The sequence below is a fragment of the Haliotis rubra genome, unplaced genomic scaffold, assembly GCF_003918875.1.
Source record: "Haliotis rubra isolate DU_JTF1 unplaced genomic scaffold, ASM391887v1 Scf151, whole genome shotgun sequence".
Lineage (NCBI taxonomy): Eukaryota > Metazoa > Mollusca > Gastropoda > Lepetellida > Haliotidae > Haliotis > Haliotis rubra.
Window position 1 is genome coordinate 573,704 of NW_025765459.1, and position 20,406 is coordinate 594,109.

General features: G+C 38.2%; 1 protein-coding gene across 2 annotated transcripts in view; it reads right to left on the reverse strand.

The window, feature by feature from the left end:
• Positions 1-20,406, reverse strand: part of LOC124270371 (protein cycle-like) — a 134,340-nt gene that overhangs the window by 31,542 nt on the left and 82,392 nt on the right. For both annotated transcript variants that reach the window (XM_046705409.1, XM_046705408.1), the window contains exons 7-9: positions 16,039-16,118; positions 14,855-14,947; positions 10,343-10,460 (exon numbers count right to left, since the gene is read on the reverse strand). In XM_046705409.1, the coding sequence (XP_046561365.1) occupies positions 10,343-10,460; positions 14,855-14,947; positions 16,039-16,118 (291 nt within the window). The remainder of the gene's footprint in view (positions 1-10,342; positions 10,461-14,854; positions 14,948-16,038; positions 16,119-20,406) is intronic.

Sequence of the window (20,406 nt, forward strand, 5' to 3'; positions counted from 1 at the left end):
AAGGGGACACTGTGACCGGAGGGCATTATAACCAGGGTGGCATTATAACAAGGGGATACTGTGACCTGGGGGCATTATAACAAGTGTGGCATTATAACCAAGGGACACTGTGATCTTGGGGCATTATAACAAGTGTGGCATTATAACCAAGGGGACACTGTGATCTTGGGGCATTATAACCAGGATGGCATTATAACCAAGGGGACACTGTGATCTTGGGGCATTATAACAAGAGTGACATTATAACAAGGAGATGCTGTGACCTGGGGGAATTATAACATGTGTGGCAATATAACCAAGGGGACACTGTGACCTGGGGGCATTATAACAAGTGTGGCAATATAACCAGGGGACACTGTGACCTGGGGGCATTATAACAAGTGTGGCATTATAACCAAGGGGACACTGTGACCTGGGGGCATTATAACAAGTGTGGCATTATAACCAGGGGACACTGTGACCTTGGGGCATTATAACAAGTGTGGCATTATAACCAAGGGGACACTGTGACCTGGAGGCATTATAACAAGTGTGGCAATATAACCAAGGGGACACTGTGATCTTGGGGCATTATAACAAGTGTGGCATTATAACCAAAGGGACACTGTGACCTGGGGGCATTATAACAAGTGTGACATTATAACCAAGGGACACTGTGACCTGGGGCATTATAACAAGTGTGGCAATATAACCAAGGGATACTGTGACCTTGGGGCATTATAACAAGTGTGGCATTATAACCAAGGGGACACTGTGACCTTGGGGCATTATAACAAGTGTGGCAATATAACCAAGGGGACACTGTGACCTTGGGGCATTATAACAAGTGTGGCATTATAACCAAAGGGACACTGTGACCTGGGGGCATTATAACAAGTGTGATATTATAACCAAGGGGACACTGTGACCTGGGGGCATTATAACAAGTGTGGCAATATAACCAAGGGGACACTGTGACCTGGGGGCATTATAACAAGTGTGGCAATATAACCAAGGGGACACTGTGACCTGGGGGCATTACAACAAGTGTGGCACTATAACCAAGGGGACACTGTGACCTGGGGGCATTATAACAAGTGTGGCAATATAACCAAGGGGACACTGTGACCTTGGGGCATTATAACAAGTGTGGCAATATAACCAAGGGGACACTGTGACCTTGGGGCATTATAACAAGTGTGGCAATATAACCAAGGGGATACTGTGATCTTGGGGCATTATAACAAGTGTGGCATTATAACAAGGAGACGCTGTGACCTTGGGGCATTATAACAAGTGAGGCAATAAAACCAAGGAGACGCTGTGACCTGGGGGCATTATAACAAGTGTGGCATTATAACCAAGGGGACACTGTGACCTTGGGGCATTATAACAAGTGTGGCAATATAACCAAGGGGACACTGTGATCTTGGGGCATTATAACAAGTGTGGCTTTATAACAAGGAGACGCTGTGACCTTGGGGCATTATAACAAGTGAGGCAATATAACCAAGGGGACACTGTGACCAGGGGGCATTATAACCACGTTGGCATTATAACCAAGGGGACACTGTGACCTGGGGGCATTATAACAAGTGTGGCATTATAACTAAAGGGACACTGTGACCTGGGGGCATTATAACAAGTGTGGCATTATAACCAAGGGGACACTGTGACCTGGGGGCATTATAACAAGTGTGGCAATATAACTGGGGAGCATTATAGCTTGGGGCATATATAACTAGGATGGCATTATAGCTGGGGGCATTATAACTAGGGTGGCATTATAGCAAGGGGCATTATAACTAGGGTGGCATTATAGCAGGGGGCATTATAACTAAAGTACTGTCGGAAATAGAAAAAAACCTGTTTTTAGGCTGTTATTCTGTATCCCTAAAATTGACAAATTTACAAATAGCATATATCAAAATAACCAACATGTGGGATGCATAATAGTATATCCAGAAAAGCATGTTTACTCGTAAAATCGAGCAAAACTTACAAAAAATATGAATAGCTGCTCAAAACAATAGATCTGACTATAGATGGCAATTAGGTTGCTCAGCCAGGTATGACGACGAACCGTCGACTCACCTGTCATGAAATGCACGTCTTGCCTACAAGCACAAGGGGTCATCTCAAAGATATTTTATGGTTTTTCATGTATGTTGAATATGTCTAATGTTGAGATACATAAAAGGCTATGATACCCATGGAAAAGCTTAAATCAGCCATCGCTTAATTGTCTCAAAATAGGTGGCATTATAGCCAGGCATTATGAGCATTAGGGGGGCATTATGACTTGGATGGCATTATAGCTTGGGGCATTATAGCAGGGTGGGCATTATGACTAGGATGGCATTATAGTAAGGGGAAGATTATAAGTAGGTTAGCATTATAACCAAGGGGGCATTATAGTAAGGCCAGCATAAAAACCAATCTGGAATAACAACCAGGATGGCTTCAGAGACAGGTAGACAATAAACTATAACCATGTTGGCATCATAAGCATACATACATGTTTATTTTTAATGAGATAGGCTCCAGCTCCAGGAACACATGGCTGGCAAACTCTTCATCACGTTATAATCCCCTGAGGTGACACCGGTGATCGGGGACCACCACTCTACACATACAGTAAGGAGATACACTTAATTCCGCGACACTCCATCAAACAGATGTATCCTTCAGAAACAGCTAAACGTGGGTCAAGAGACTTTGTAATAAACGTGCAAATACAAAGAAAAAAATGTGTTTGCAGGGATGTTATTTACAACTCAAAAAATAGCCTGACACAACGACAGTAACAAATAGATGACACACAATGTGAAGGAACTTACTGATCCAAGCTCCTCCTTAATTGTCCATAATACGATCTGCTACCCTTTTCGTTATCTAAATTCAATGTGAGCCCCTAAAACAAATCAGCTACCCTTTCCACAATCTCAACCCATGCACTGTCCCCAAACCAAACAGCTACCCTTCCCACCATCTCAACCCATGCACTGTCCCTAAACCACTCTGCTACCTTTCCCACCATCTCAACCCATGCACTGTCCCCAAAGCGATCTGCTACCCTTCCCACAATCTCAATCTCAACCCAAAGCACTGTCCCACAATCTCAACCCATGATCCCCAGCCACCCTTCCCACCATCTCAACTCATGCACTGCCCCCAAATCAATCTGCTAGCAATCCCACTATCATTATTCAGTGCATTCCCCCCTACTCATTGCACTGCCCCAACCTGGATCTTCTTCCTCCAGTCGTGCTCCACCTTAAAATCAAGCCCTGCTCCACTATTTCAGACTTTCTTCCCCAGGCTGAAGTCCTCCCCCCAGTTACACCCTCAAGGTGCCTGAGTTCCCTTAACCCCCAGCTCAGATGTTATGAAATACAAGCTGTGACATTTTCTTCCTGTCTCCTAGTGTCAAGACAGATGCTGCCAGGCACTGACCAGATGCACCCGTGTTGCCCCTTGGAAATATTCTCAACAAATGTTGGCGATCAAGGGACATATGTAACCATATCACAAGGCTGACTGAACTAGTTCAAGGATGTTCAAATCAATATATCAGACTCAGAGACTGTGGGCGTACACTTGCTCTGAAACAATAGCAGCCCAAATGTCAAGCCTTCCTGCAACATATCCAGCACTGATCTGGTGAGACACATATCTCTATCTGAAACCCAAAGTAATTTACATTTATATAAACAAGCCGTCTCAGACATCCAATTCCCTTCTACGATGCCAACTATTTCCAGTTACCCTCAAGACACAGATTGCTAGTGTGATATTGCGACATTGTTGCCAAGTAATTTGGATATGAATTATATGTATGATCAGATTCCATCAGATAAATGCCAGATGTAAGTGCCATGTCTGAAGCATTAATCTGTCAGACATATTAACTCTAACAATAGCACTATTATAGGTACCAAAGCTACTGTTATCAATATACCATTCAGCTACAATTGTTGTTTAGCATTTTGACAGTTAAGTGAATGAGTGAGTTTAGTTTTACACCGAACTCAGCTATATTCCAGCTATATGGCAGCCGTCTGTAAATAATCCGATCTCTATCAGACAATCAATGGATGAACAGCATGAACAGCATGAACATCAATCTACACAATTGGGATATGATGACATGTGTCAACCCAGTCAGCGAGCCTGACCACCCGATCCCGTTAGTTGCCTCTTACGACAAGCATGGGTTATTGAAGACCAATTGTAAACTCGGATCTTCGCGGTTTCGACAGTTAAGAGCATGCTTGATACTATACAATTATAGACTCTTGTAGAGGATCGATATCGGTTTTTATTGACCTGAGTAAAACAATATCGACCGAGCTTGCGAGGTCGATATTGTTTTTCTCAGGTCAATAAAACCGATATCGACCTCTACAAGAGTCTATAATTGTTTTATTATATAATGAAAGAGAAACGGTTTTAACATAAACTTTTAATGCACACACTGTGCCATCTATCCGAGTGATCTGATTGGCTGAAAAGCGGGGGAAGCCCCTTCGTACGGGATTCCTTGTCTATTTTTAGTAACCCAAGTCAATATCGTAATTTATCAGAAAACTCAAGTCAATATCGTGTTTTGTAGTCAATCATGTGACGGTCTTTTGACCAATCGTGGTACAGGAAAAATACTACCTATATAATAAAGTGCAATATAGTTATAATTATAGTAATATCACTGTAATAGTTAAGAACTCTTGATACAATGCCATTACGGAGCTACAACTATTGTAATATCCATACTGTTCTTCCAGCCATAAACCTCTTCAAGCAAAGTGTTATTTCTGGATCATACAAATGGAAATGACAAAGACCATCTGTTTCATCCTGTAAAATCCATCAATATGACATTGGCTGGAATGAGTGTGAACTAAGGATACATCACTTGTCACTGATGTATGGCCATCAGTTCGTGGACAATTTCAATACGTCAAAAGTCAGATCAACAGTGACCTCTGCCATTCAGTCACCATACGAAGGAAATGATCCATCTCTTGAATAATTTGGACTAATTCAAAAAGTATCACCATGCTTTTTCACAAGTTTTGTATCCATACTAAACATCACATGTGTTAATTAACATCTAGGCAGGGCCGATCCAGGTATTTTGGAGAAGGGGGGTGCACATAAATCATGATGTCCAAAGGTTTGGGGGAAATGCTCCTAAGGGAATTTCTTTTCGGGGGAGTATCCACCCATGCTGTGGTATTTATCACTATCTGTTTGAGTCATAGTATTAGTCGCACTGGTCCACTGTTTTCACTCAAAGACTTTTACAAACAAACAGCTCTGACAGTCTTATATTGAGAGTGCTGTTGATTATTGAGAGTAACTTGAAGTTTATCTGAAATATTTCGCATATTATATTAATTTGTAACACTGAATTATACAAAGAAGAAAATTACTGTTATTATTATTAGGATTAATTATCATCATTTACAGACTTAATGGAATACTCATATCAATCATCATCATCATCATCATCATCATCATCATCATCTGTCTACTTGTCCTTTGACCCGTGACGATCCGGGGTAGAATAGGTCTTCAGCAACCCATGCTTGCCACAAAAAGCGACTATGCTTGTCGTAAGAGGCGACTAACGGCATCGGGTGGTCAGGCTCACTGACTTGGTTGACACATGCCATCGGTTCCACTTGCGCAGATCGATGCTCATGCTGTTGATCACTGGATTGTTTGGTCCAGACTATTATTTACAGACCGGTGCCATATAGCTGGAATATTGCTGAGTGTGGCGTAAAACTAAACTCACTCACTCACTCACTCTACTGGTCCTTTAGGTTCCTCATATCATTCTTGACGTTAAGCAGTTTGTTTGTTAGTTGTTTAACGCTATACTCAGCAATATTTCAGAAATATGTTTCAGCCTGTGAATGATTGAGTCCGGACCAGACAATTCAATGATTAATTAGAAAACAACAATCGTCTGCATCTGTATGGTTTCACATGATCAAACCATGAAAATTAAATCAAAGCAATTAATATACATAAAGAATTTGACACAAATTGAAAAATTACACCAAAAATGGAATATCTATAATGACACAAGGCAATTAAGGCATGAGGAGGGACAGAAGGCGGAGTCTGTGGTGAGTGAAGGCCCCAAACACCTTTTTAATTTAGCGAGATGGCTTCAAGTGGCGGCTAACATAGGTCCATTGAAATATAACGGTGAGTGAATGAGTGAGTTTAGTTGAAGATCAATTGTAACCCGGATCTTCAAATGACACACTCCTTCCCAGCTGAAATGGTCACCATGGTTTACCACGGAATACATTGTCCAACAATTGCCATGATCAAGTATATTGAAACTCTATATCAATGGTTCCGAAATCGTTTGCGTTCGATTATGAGAAAATGTGATCGATTGCATGGTTGTTTGGCCACTGCGATTATTTCAATAAATCGGAAAGCTTCTAGTGTACACACATACAAACATTATAACATCAGGTGTTACAACATCAGGTATCTAGGTCAAAAGCCCCTCGGGACGAAAGCCCTTGGTACAAAAGCCCCTCGAAAAATGACCAAAAGCCCCTCACTTTACGATTAATGGGAAAATAAGATTAAAGACAAGAAATGATTAATGACATGAAACATTTTATTGCATCATAATAAAATGGCCTTGAATAAAAATAAATGAATATGTAATTAGCAAATAATTTTATTGAAAAAGAAATATGCATCATCAAAATACCAACCAGATTTTCCAAGAAAGCAGTTATCACATTTTCTCCATTTCCTTTACATTGATATGTTATAATATAAATATATTACAAATTATATAAGAGCAATGAGAAATGTTCTTTCCTTAATGAAATACATGAATTTAGGGCCCCCGCCGTGGTGTTGCTGGAATATTGCTAAAAGCGGCATAAAACTAACTCACTCACTCATGAATTGAGGGGCTTTTGACAGGGGTGCTGATATTAGAGAGGGGATTTGGTCGAGGAGCTTTTGTACCAAAGGGCTTTTGTCCTGATGGCTTTTTAGTTGGTACCCCTGAATATACCACCAATAGACAAACTGGGGTGTACCCACATGTTAAGTATTTTTAGTCATATCAAATATTTTTATCGTTATTTTATGTCAAATACTTATATCGCTATTCTCTCTGTGGCCTTTGCTTAGTTTAAACCTAATTTCAACTTAATGCTGTGCGTTGATGAAGTCAAGGTAACCAATACTTAGCCTACACCGGAAACTGTAAATGTCGGTGAAAAAGCAGATCTCCATGTGTTTGCAGGGATGTTATTTACAACTCAAAAAATAGCCTGACACATTGACACTAACAAATAGATGACACACAATGTGTAGGAACTTACTGATCCAAGCTCCTCCTTCTCATGTTAATTGTCCATAATACGATCTGCTACCCTTTTCGTTATCTAAATTCAATGTGAGCCCCTAAAACAAATCAGCTACCCTTCCCACAATCTCAACCCACTAATTACCTCATAACGTCACTGACAAGGATGCTGTGTACATTTGTACTAACGAGGAATTGCTGGTAATACAATGCAGTTATATCACCAAACCACTGAAATAAATGCTAAATGCTAACATGGTAATAATTCATGTATGTTTAACAAAGCACTTAGAAGGGTAAGAAATGTAGGGTAACTCTAAATCTGGTCACACACGATTTCCAGGGTATTTAAGGACCGTTCATAATTTATGGCTAGGGGTTGATGATGATTTTGAGGGGGGTCACCCAATTTGTTCTGGGGAGATAGAGGGGGTCATCAATTTTGTACACATGTACTAGGGGTCAGCAATTTTGTACATAAAAATATGCTTAAAAATTGTGGGGAGGGGGGAGGTAATTTATTTTGTACATGACATGCAGGTGGGGGTCACTTACTTTGTACATAAACTTAAGGGGGGTCATTCACATTGTACATGCTTCTTCATAAAAATCATCATCACCCCCTAGCCATAAATTATGAACGGCCCCTTAAATCTTATAAATTAACAAAATTTACAGATATTTCAGACATAATATATGAAAACGTTGGCCATATTCACACATATTTGTCATATTTGTTCATAGTCTCCCAAATGCTCATATTTTTCATGACCTGAGCGACAAATGCAAACGTGGCAGTCGAGTGGTGCGTACATTCCCAACGTTGGTCATATGGGCCTTGGATGATACGTTTATTTCCTCACACGGTTAAATTTGGGCAATGCTATTGCTTTGCCTGTAAACATCTAAGAAATCATTACTGGGGAAGAGGCTTGTGCAAACTCTGACAACTGGGAGCTTGAAAATATTGTGCTGTGAGTTAAAAAAATATTTGGCTCTTCCTGATAAAGATGAAAAAATTTGGTCTAAAAAAAATCCTTGGCGCCAGATGAACCTAAACAGTCAGTCCCTTAGCTTAAATAAGATAAAAAATATTTTATGACTTTGGGTGGTGTCTTGCTTAAATCAGTTCAGGATACAAAGATCTGAAAGTGTCCTCCTATCAAGCTAAACAATGCTTCAAGAAATATAGGGATAATCACAATCCTGTTGAGTTAAACAAAATATCAATATTAGGCCTAACCTTAGTATTTGAAAATCGTATTCAGAATTAAGTGGGGTGGTGGGGTAGTCCAGTGGTTAAGGCGTCTGCTCGTCACGCTGAAGACCCGGGTTCGATTCCCTACATGGGTACAATTAGACCAATGCTTAGTCTCTGAATATATATAATTTTGATAGTAACAAACAAGCCCATTTAAATTGAAAAGGAGCCCTAGAAGGACCAGAGATTCAGAGACTAAGAACATCTGCATTGGGGCTACAGTGGCTGGGGTCATTACCAATTAGAAGTCACATCATACAACCATCAGATAACGGTATAAGTGACAGGCATATTTATTGGTCATCATGTTAAGCCCTGTCCTATCTCCATGATGTCATCAACTCATGTGGGCCAGTCAAGCCCCCCTACTGCCTAACATTTTACAGTTTGGAAACTTGCAGCCCACAATGTCACTTGGAGACTAGATGACCAAGGTGCAAGATCTATCTGGAACACCAACAAAATTATTTATGAATTTGAACTTATGTCCAAATTCAAAAGTTTCCATTTGTATAATATGCGAAGAGGATATTTTTTAAACAAACTGAAAAGACCAGCGTCTGTCTTATGCTTGAAGATGTTCTGGGTATTTCTAGATACAAGATCATCCTCACTAGATTTCACCTTGCATGCCTCAATCACATCACGAAGGTAAACAGATTTAATTCCGAGATGATGTGCCTTTTCAATCTGGTTCTTCATGAGAAGGCGAACTAACGGGGTTGGGTGGTCAGGCTTGCTGACTTGGTTGACACATGTCATCATATCCCAATTGTGTGGATTGATGCTCATGCTGTTGATCACTGGATTGTCTGGTCCAGACTCGATTATTTACATACCGCCTCCATATATGGAATATTGCTGAATGCGGTGTAAACCCAAACTCACTCACTCACTCTTAATGAGTGCTACGAGTTACTGTTGCTTCGTTTGTTTTGTGAAACAAACGGTACAATTTCAAATGTCAAAGATTTATGGTTTTACGCCGCTTTTAGGAATATTCCAGCAATATCACGGCAAGGAACCCCAAATATGGGGTTCACACACTGTACCCATGTGGGGAATCGAACCCGGGTCTTCGGCGTGACGAGCGAACGCTTTAACCACTAGGCTACCCCACTGCCCCTCTGTTAGTAAGAAAAACACATCGTATCACTTCACGTGAACGAACAAGAGAAGACAACTTTGTCAGCGAAGACGTCAAATTTGCAATTAAACATCACCAGACTAGATTATTTACCTTTTCAGTTCTAATTTGTTTTTGCAAGGCACTGTCTAATATGCAGGTAAAAAGATAACTGTGTGCATTTGTCACATATACAGAGCCAGAAACAGCAATCAGCTGTTCACATGATCTACCAGTGAGTTAGTTAAAACATACCCAATAATATAATGAGATGAATTCTAATGGCAGTTTGAATATATATCACTGTCTGTTGTGTTTATTTTTTTAAAAAATATATTCATTTGTAACAAAAAATATAAATAAATAAAAAATAGAAAAAAAGGAAGAAAAGTTCTCTTTATGCCACCACTTTTGCTGGCGCCATTGAGCTGCGATGTCGATGTGTAATGTATACATTCTATTGGCTGGAACCATCAAGTTTGCATGTTTGGTAATTTGGACAAGCATGTTTGCTATTCAAGAATCTTAAAATTTGAGTATCTTGACAAGACTGGATCAGATCTTTGAATGTTTTAAACCAGATAAAATGTTGTGTATGAGGGGCGAGTTTACTCACTTTTAGCATCAATAAACCTTTCTCGAGGCGTTAAGTCTGACGCAGACAGCTGCTCTTTCACCTTGGCGATGTCTTTTGGATGGAGGATGTCAAACAAGCTCTGGCCTATTAGTTCAGACTGAAAAAAAAGACATTCCATCTTAGTTTTAATCTCACTGATGGTTTCTGTTTAAGTGAAAAGATCGATCAACCTGTTAATTTACAACAATGACAAATGACTTGAAGAAAATGGGTTGAAAAGCAAGCTGAAACTGTCCAATATCTAAATCATCCTACACTATCAAAAGAACTGAGAGAAGAACTATTTTAAAAATTATTTTTGAAGTTATTATACAACCCAGTCATGATGAAGACCCGCTTCGATTCCCCACATGGGTACATCCTGCTGTGATGTTGCTGAATATTGCTAAAAGCGGCATAAAACTAAACTCACTCATTCACTGTTGTATGATATAAATGCTGAACAGAGAGTGAGTTTGGTTTTATGTCCAGGGACAATATCACGGTGGGGGACACCAAAAATGGGATTCACTCGTATCCATGTAAGGAATCGAATCCGGATCTTTGACGTGGCGAGTGAACGCTTTAACCACTAGGCTACCCCACTTCTCCTTAAATGCTGAACAAACTTGTAGTGAAGTGAGTGAGTGAATTTAGTTTAAAGCCGCACTCAGCAATATTCCACCTATATGGCGGCGGTCTGCAAATAATCGAGTCTGGACCAGACAATCCAGTGATCAACAGCATCGATCTGCGCAATTGGGATCCGATGACATGTGTCAAGCAAGTCAGCGAGCCTGACCACCCGATTCTGTTAGTCGCCTCTTACGACAAGCATGGGTTGCTGAAGGTTCATTCTAACCCGGACCTTCACGGGTACTTTTAGTGAAAGGACTACTTGTTGGCTGTCATGGGATAAATAAAAAGCTGTCCTTTAATTTGAAATACAGATAGGCAAGATGCTCAGTGACCTAAAAACATTGTCTGCCAGAATAACTGCTTATGAAGAAATTTAATTCATAAAAAAATCAAATTAACAACTGTGTATCAATTATGTAGCACTTTGCAAGGAATTATATTTATTATTTTTTACTACTTTCCCGTGGAAGATACTGCAGTGTAATATTTGTATGGCAATATTACACTAGTGTAATACCGCTAGCCATATGACGTCATGATGGTTTACAATTATGATGTCACAATGCTAATACCTCTGTCACAGTGGTACTAGACCTTGCTTGACTCGTGGAAAGCTGAGAGTCATCACACTGTAGGCAGTTTCTATCAATTTATGTTGCAGAGTAATAAACAGAATACTTAACTCACTTACGTGAAACACCATTTTTATTATACAGGTGAAAGATTTAGCATCAAACTCCAATTGCTGATTTGATTCCAAATGATTAACTTGTTCAATAAAAATGGTATTACACGGAAGGTCGTTTAGTATTCTCTATATACTATCATTATTATTCTATTATTTATTTTCATCACAATGAAAACTTCCATGACTATTTCTGTGTACTTTGCACAGGCAACGAACAAAAGCAAATGACAAGACAGGAACATTTAGAAGAATCTGCCATTCCAACACGACAGTTTGACAAAATAATTAGCGTTACATGCCATTTCCACATCAACAATTGCATAGAGGTCATGATTATTTCTAAATCCCTGATCTTATTGACTGAGACTACAGAACGTCCATCATTGGATTACAGACATTCAGTAAATGTCAGAATCATTCACTACAATAACACTAAATATATACAGAGTTCATCTTTCTGACATTTCATCATTGTGCTTGTGCCTTCCTAAGAACTGATCCTAATTATGGTAACCATCAGTCAAAAAAGGTCAGAATTTTTTCAAACAAAAAATCCCCAAATAGTTCTTACATATTTTTTCTGAAGTCATTAGTCATTTTAGTTGAAAAACACTAAACTCCAATTAACCATCAATCATTATTTTTTCATCCACCTCACAATCTCTTTCTTGCTTTTCTGAGTGTCTAAAAATACAAATCTCAGCTATATCTTACATAAATAACCAAGAAAATACCACAAAGGAAACATAGCATTATCTAAAACATGACCAAAACTGAAACTGAGTGATATTTTTTCAAATGAGGGTCTGTTCAGCCTTAAATCAACTATTCATAAAGGTTGAAAAAAATGCAAATATTTCTGAACATGAAACAGGAGATGTAGCAGCCATTTTGTGAATAAGGTGACACATGGTAACATTATCCTGACAACTAATAAGTTTACCTCACCTTCAAAGTTGCTAGTGTGAAGTTTAATTCAAATTTGAAATTGAATCATTTGTTAAAAGTGGGTCAAGATTGTCTGCCTGTCAAGAAGAAACAGAGAAGTGAGAAATCCAGTATAGTCGATACAACGGTGACCTCGAAAGCCACCGCCCAACCTGGACAAATATGGCATTGATTAGGTAAAGCTTGCAGCAAACATCACCCTGACTGGTAACACTCTTCAACCACAAGTACACGGTATGGTTTGACAAACAAAGACACTAAGGTCACTGTTTAGATGGGTCTTTGCAAAGTCCCTAAACGTTTGCGATGAATACATGATACTTCCTTTTGAAAATGAAGCATTACACGCTAGGACTGAAAAAACAGGAAAACGAACACCCATGTTTCCTGCAGTGATTGCGATGACTTGTACAGGCCCGTGTTCTGTTGGGTTTGGTGGGCCCATTAAACAAAGACTACTTGACATACGCTTCTGTACTTATTTACGATTTACCTATGTCTCGGTTTTTCCTTTGCCAAAATTGTTTACATGTTTTGGGATGATCTGAATCAAGATTTGTTGATTTGAATTGGAAGACAAAAGGATTCAGGTCTCTTGCTGATGTGACCGAATTTCGCAATATTCATGCACAGATTAAATGTAATTGTGATCATGAATATTATTCTAAAAATGCAGAATTATGATATAATGAATATACATTCACTATAATGTGCATAAAGAAGACCAAACTTGAAAGTCAGAATGTGCAGTGAAATTTTAATTAAAAATATTCAAAATCTTTGGCATCCTAATTAAAAACCCCGTGGATTCCTGAGAGAATACCGGTCTCTGCTACATTCGTGTCATGTGACGGACTGATAATTTGAGATGAGTGTCGACTTACATTAGATTCTTCGAAGCCACAGTTTAATAAATAGGACCATGATCACAGTTGCAATATCCAGTTACTATACATGATGAATTTACACCATGCTTGTACTCAGATGACTATTTTTATTTGGATGCTTTTATCAGCTATGTAGATCTCAGTGTGAACAAATGTCTTGTGCTTGCTAGTGGTCAGACAGACAACCTAGTGTTTCAGTAAATAATTCATGTTTGATTGAGATTTTCTGCTGAATAAACAAACAGCCTTAAACCCAATGTTTAATGTTCCAAAACCCACTCCTAACTCAACCCCCTAACCCAAACTCTATCCCAACCATTAACCCTAACACAAATTAAACTCAAATGTCTAACCCCAACAGTAGCTCAACCCCACACCCAGCTTAACCCTAACCCCAATCAACCCCTAAACTCTAACTCAACCCCAACCCCTAAACTCCAACCCCAAACCCCACCCAACCTCCCAAACCCTACTCAACCCCTCAAACCCTACATAACACCACTCAACCCCAAACCCTAATAACCTAACCTGCAACCCCACTCCTAACTTAACTCACCCCCAAAGCCCCACTCCTAACCTAACACACACACACACACACCCTCAAACTCACTTTCAACCCCAACCTAACCCCCAACCAACTCCATTCCAAAACCTGACTGAATACCCCCCTCCTCTCAACAATAAACAACAGATACAAGATGAACTGGAACTCTAACACTGAAGCCCTATACAAAAAGTGTCAACAATGTCTTCATCTCATGCGTAAACTGAGATCTTTTAACAGAGTATTTTAACATTTTCCTTCCATTGTTGGTACGGGTCTCTCTCACTTCATCTCAAATCTAAAATAGACACTGCAAGTAAAATCGCTGGAGTCAGATTTGAATGTTTATCATCAATATATGAGCGGCAAATCGTGAATCAAGCTGTCAAAATCATATCTGACCGTACTCACTACTTAAATTCGAAATACAACCTCCTCCCTTCAGGCCGCTACAAAGTTCCAATTGTGAAAACTAAGAGAGCCCGTACATCCTTTATTCCAAGTACCATATCTCTCTTAAACAAATGTGAAGATACCTAAATCAAAGAATTTATGTTAATATGTTTGGTATCTCTCTAATGTGTCAGTAGCTCTGCTGATGTAACACAAATTCCTGAAAAGGCATTAAAGTATTATTCTATTCTATTCTATTCTATTCTATTCTATTCTATTCTATTCTATTCTATTCTATTCTATTCTATTCTATATGTTTAGTCTAAGCTGATGGGTGTCATGGAACTAAGAATCAAAGCTCCAACAATATAAAGCCAGTTTGTCTGGCAGCCGGAGACGTAATGGCCACTTACTTGTGAGTAGTTGAGGACCTCTTTGACAGACTCTGACACATACAACAGCCTCCCTCGATCACAGCCTATCACAAACAGAAAGCCCTCGGCCACCTGCAAAATTAAAAACAACAAAAACAAATTCAGCAATGTATGTTAAATAGGGTTGGGTATTGGTAAACATTTCACATTGCGATATATCGTGATATGTGTTGGCGTATTGCAATATATTGTGAAAGTGTTACACATGGTTTAAGGTAATGAAATTACTGTTTCCTTTCTTCTGAAACAATGCCACTGGCCACTGTCAGGATGTGATTGTACAAGAGATCAGTTGAAAATGTTTCCAAATTGTTTATCCCTACAACGAGTGCCAGTACCAATCTATTTTTTTCTTCTATTTATATGGTTTAAGAGACACGCAAATGCAATTATATGACCAAAAAACTATTCTCAAATTCTCAAATCTATAAATGTATAATAACATAAAGGACATACAAAAGTTAATCATATTTTTTACTACATCACGAAAATTACCAATCATGGTCACGGAAGTTGAGAACCATATTGGGTGAACCGGGTCTCGAAAAGTGTACCGCAATATATCGTATTGTGAAGTTTGAATTGCAATATACCGGTTAACCGGTATTATCGCCCACCCCTAACGTTAAGTTGTAAAAAAATTAAAAAGCAAAAATATATGATACAGTTCAGAATATTTTATTGAGAAAATCTCACTTTCCCCAACATTATAGAATAAATGGACTGTCATTTACTGAAACACCTCTACCTAATTTATATAAATGCCATTGTCACTGACAGAAAGCTTTGCAATTTCATTTAATTACAAGGTTATTTGGTTCAATGGAAAAGTAATTACTTAGGACCAGTAATCGGTAATCAGATGCCAATCCCTCCATAAGTAAACCCTGAATAGATGACATTTGCGATCGTCCAGTCACTTATTCAATATCACTAGCAATCACAATGATTAAAAAGCCACACACCTGCTGTATGGGAAGTGGCAGTATTTATTAAAAATCATTATTTCACCGACTGTTAAAAACATACTTAATGAGGTTTTTGTATCTTAAACTGAAGTTCCTAAGTTTTGTAAACTCAAATAAAATAAAAGTAAATTTTCTATCCAGGACACAGCTGGGTCTTGCTGTCTTCAACAGAGACAGTACTGGAGCTAATATTACCTTCAGTATGAGATGCTTGAGTTCGTTGTCAGTGATGAAGGAAGGCTTGAGGCTCACTTCAGAGTACATATCGTTGGAGCCTGCAATTCAAGAGCATCCAATTATTAGAGTAGCGGTACCGGTAAGTGAGTACGATATTTTGTACACTGCTGGTTGTAGTCTGAAAGTGTGATATATTGGACATTGCTGACTGACTGAGTTTGGTTTTACGACGCTTTTAGCAATATCTGAAAATCAAGTGTGATACACTGGACTTCACACATTGTGCCCATGTGGGGATAACCGGGTCTTCGCTGGACATATTGGATAACACTGGACATATTGGACACTGAATACAACAAAATTCCTTTCATATCACAGGGAGTCCAGGAAACATAACTGAAATATGTTCACATATTTTGAAAATGTCTACAGATGATAACCAGTACAAACACTGGAGTACATCCAAAGATCAGCAGATCCTGCCACAGTGAAGGAATACAACCCCAAACTGTGATGATTTAAAACCACAGGCATACCTTGCCACATAGATTTTTGGAAATAAATATGTTTAAACCACATAGATGAGGTCAAAGACAAAAATGTGTTTGTGTGATAAAAGGTTGACATATAACAAAACTTCACCAAGATTTCTTCAAGCTGAAAGGTACAATTATGATGAAAAACACACATGTGCTTCTCAGGAAAATGTCTCAGAATGCTCTTATTTCACTCTGATTCCAAGTGGGGTGGTGGGGTAGCCTACAGGTTAAAGTGTTCGCTCGTCACGCCAAGACCCAGGCTCAATTACCAACACGGTACAATGTGTGAAGCCCATTTCTGGTGTCACCTGCCATGATATTGCTGGGATATTGCTAAAAGTGGCGTAAAACTAAACTCACTCACTCACTCTGATTCCAAGTGGAATAATGGTGCTTAAGAGAGTCTTGACAGATAATTGTTGCTTGCTATTTCTCAGTTTACTGTTTTTTTCTTTCAGACCGATCAATATAATATCTTGCTAAGTCTCAATAATTTCCACAACTTGAAAATAAAAATATGTTTTTTTAATTTCTTGCCAAGTTAAGAGAAAAACACAATCTTCTGGCTTTTCAGATTTAACTTGATATCATCCTCATGGTTGTGGTTGACCTTTAACAGGTTTTTCGATGAAGCCAGACCAATTTTATTTCTTGTTTTACGGATCCGCCAGTCATATATTTTTCAAGAAAAAGAAATAAAAGTTAATTTTCCCCGTTTAAAAAATAAAATCCTGATGTTCTATTTGTCAAACATGTAAATTTACAAGAACAGGTTTTTTTAGATTGTGTTTTGCCCCATATACACTTCATAAATTGCCCAAAGTAAAATACTTTTAGGATTTATATATTTTAAAAAAAAAAAATTTCCCCTCCTGCCTTTAGGTTTTCTGAGGACAAAAATCTGTAAAACAAGAAATAGAATTGGTCTAGCCTGAAGAACTGAAGCAACTTCTCGGCAGCTAATATACAATGAAATATGATAATATATACTGAGAGAAACAAATAAAGGATCACTGGAAAATTCAAGCGTTCCTTCATTATTTTCCAGTTTCCATCACCACAGCGCTATTCAAAGCAGGTGATGAAAACTGGAAAATCTTAAAGGAACACTTGAACTTTCCTGTGATCCTCTATTTGTTTCTCTCAGTATATATCATACTCAGCCAGGACAAACTAATCCCCTATCAACTATGTCAAATAAAGAAATTCTACAACACACATTAAGTGAAAAATGCTTATTTCAAAATGTTAATATATACATCATCTATTTCATGAGTCATTTTTAAAGGTCATAAATGTTCATATACTACTTTAATCAAAATAAGTATATCACAATTCAGTTATTATCAAATTCAATACATTTTCTTTTTCAAAGCTACACAAAGTTCAACACATGAACTTCACCATTTTTTCAAGACAAAATATAAACAAGACACTTGTTTATATTTTAAGTTTGCATCATTGTAAAAAGATCCTGGCAGATATTCAATGCAAACTGCAACAAACTTTTTTCGCACTATGTTTGATCGAAAATGTTTCATGTACTAATTAATTTGATGAAGATTTTATGGACATTATGTCTTGCTTGTAACTTGTGCAGCTTTTTCTATTCAAAGTGGGTAAAAATTTAACTGTTTTTGCTTGTTTTCTTTGGGATGCGTGAAGATCCGGGTTAAAATTTATCTTCAGTAACCCATGCTTGTTGTAAGAGGCGACTAACAGGATCGGGTGGTCAGGCTTTAATGCTTGACACATGTCATCGTATCCCAATTGCGTAGATCGATGCTCATGCTGTTGATCACTGGATTGTCTGGTCCAGACTCGATTATTTACAGACCGCTGCCATATGGCTGGAATATTGCTGAGTAGGACGCAGAACTAAACTCACTCACTCACTCACTTGCAGGTACAGTGACTTTGATTGAGTGGTGTATGTCATTCCATGCACACAATTTCTTCATTTAAACTTGAGACTCAAGGTTTCTTGTACCTGAGGCCTTTGGCCCATAAACATAGTAGCACAATGGCAGGCAAGGTATGGACAATGCAAATAGTCAAAGCATCATAACATTGTGTAATTAGTTGCAAGAAGAAAATAAACTCGTTCCTTAAAATGTCAATGGTTGTGTGAGATACAGGGCTAATTTTACATGAACAGATTCGACTTCTGATGATAAAAAATCTGATATGTGTTTCCCTAGTAGCACCACATAAACGTTTCTGTAGAACATAATCTTTTCTTAAATTGATATATGCATCACATATAAATAACAGATAATACTCATCTCCGATATCGACTCCAGAAGGAAAGACTAAATTGTCACTTGCACTAAATAATATATTTTTTCTGTTTATCAACATACCATAACTCTTGATAATCTGATGAAAGAATAATTGCACAATATATAATTTCCACAATATATGATTAAAATTTCCTGCACATATCAGTATTCGACTAGTTTAAAAATATATAATCAAGTATTTCAAACACTGGTTATGATGTCAACATTACCAAAGTCAATGTTGCTTGGAAAATCATCCTATGGACATAAAGTCTTTTCACAAGGAATAAAAAGTACTTAAAACAGCCATTTTCTCTGTATCCCAGGAGGCATGGAATCATCAGAATGTTTGTATAACAATTCCAAGGCTATATTTTGAGGGCAGATGGTAGTTGTGTAACGTCTTTGACACCGAAGATCCTTGACACACATGTTACATAAAATCCCTTGAGTTAGGTTGCTTTCACACAAATAATTTATTTGATATTAGATCACATGAGTAGTTGTAAGGTCAGTATGATCAGTTTGTTTTGAGTTTCACATTTCAGCGATGATTTTGATTAACTGCGTTGGAATCTTCTTCAAAGGAGAAAGTCCATGTCAGTGTCAAAATCAAACATGTAGAAATAATTGCAGCAACTTCTTTAATTCAAAATATTTTTCTGTGGAGAATTACCCTTTTTATACATTTTGAAAATAGTCATGTCTGGAATCATTACTAATGGTTGAGTGAACTTTACAAAATATGACGTGTCATTGTGAGTGAGTGAGTGAGTTCAAAGTCATTTTGGCATTATTTCAGCTATATTGCAAGTGAGTGAGTGTAATCTAAGTCATTTTGGCATTATGTCAGACATATTGCGAGTGAGTGAGTTTAATCTAAGTCATTTTAGAACTATTTCAGCCATATTGCGGGTCAGTGAGTGAGTGAGTGAGTGAGTGTAATGCTGCTTTGCAAATAATTCCAGGCGTGATAGACAAATATGGGAGGAATGCCAAACACTATGGTCTCAGAACTTAACACTTTGGTAAAACCAAAGCTGTCAAACCTTGATACCTAACTGGGACCAACTGGGATTCGAACCCACAATCATGTGTATCACCCATGCTCAAGGCAGGCAACTCTGCACAGCAAAATGCTGCACCTAAGACAGGGTCACCCATACCCCAAACCAAGTACATATGCACTCACCAAACCAGTGAATGATATCATGAGCATTGATTCCACACAACTGAGATACAATGTCGTGCTACATACCATAAGCCTAATGAATCACAATCATGAAAGACTACAGAATACCGGATATCTTTAAAAACTTTAGAAATGCGCAAAAAATGTGCACAACTCAACTCAAGTTTTTTGTACTTCGCTATCTTAGTGTACCTACTTTTTCAGCCCTTGGATATCCATTACTATTTTCTTTAGGGTTAGTTTAACGAATATGGTTAGGGATAGGGTTAGGTTAGGGTTAGGTAACTTTCCCACGCTCATTCGCTCCAACTTCCAGAATTCCATAGCTCTGCTTTTTCAAGATGCATATATTTTTTATTTGTGATAACTTACC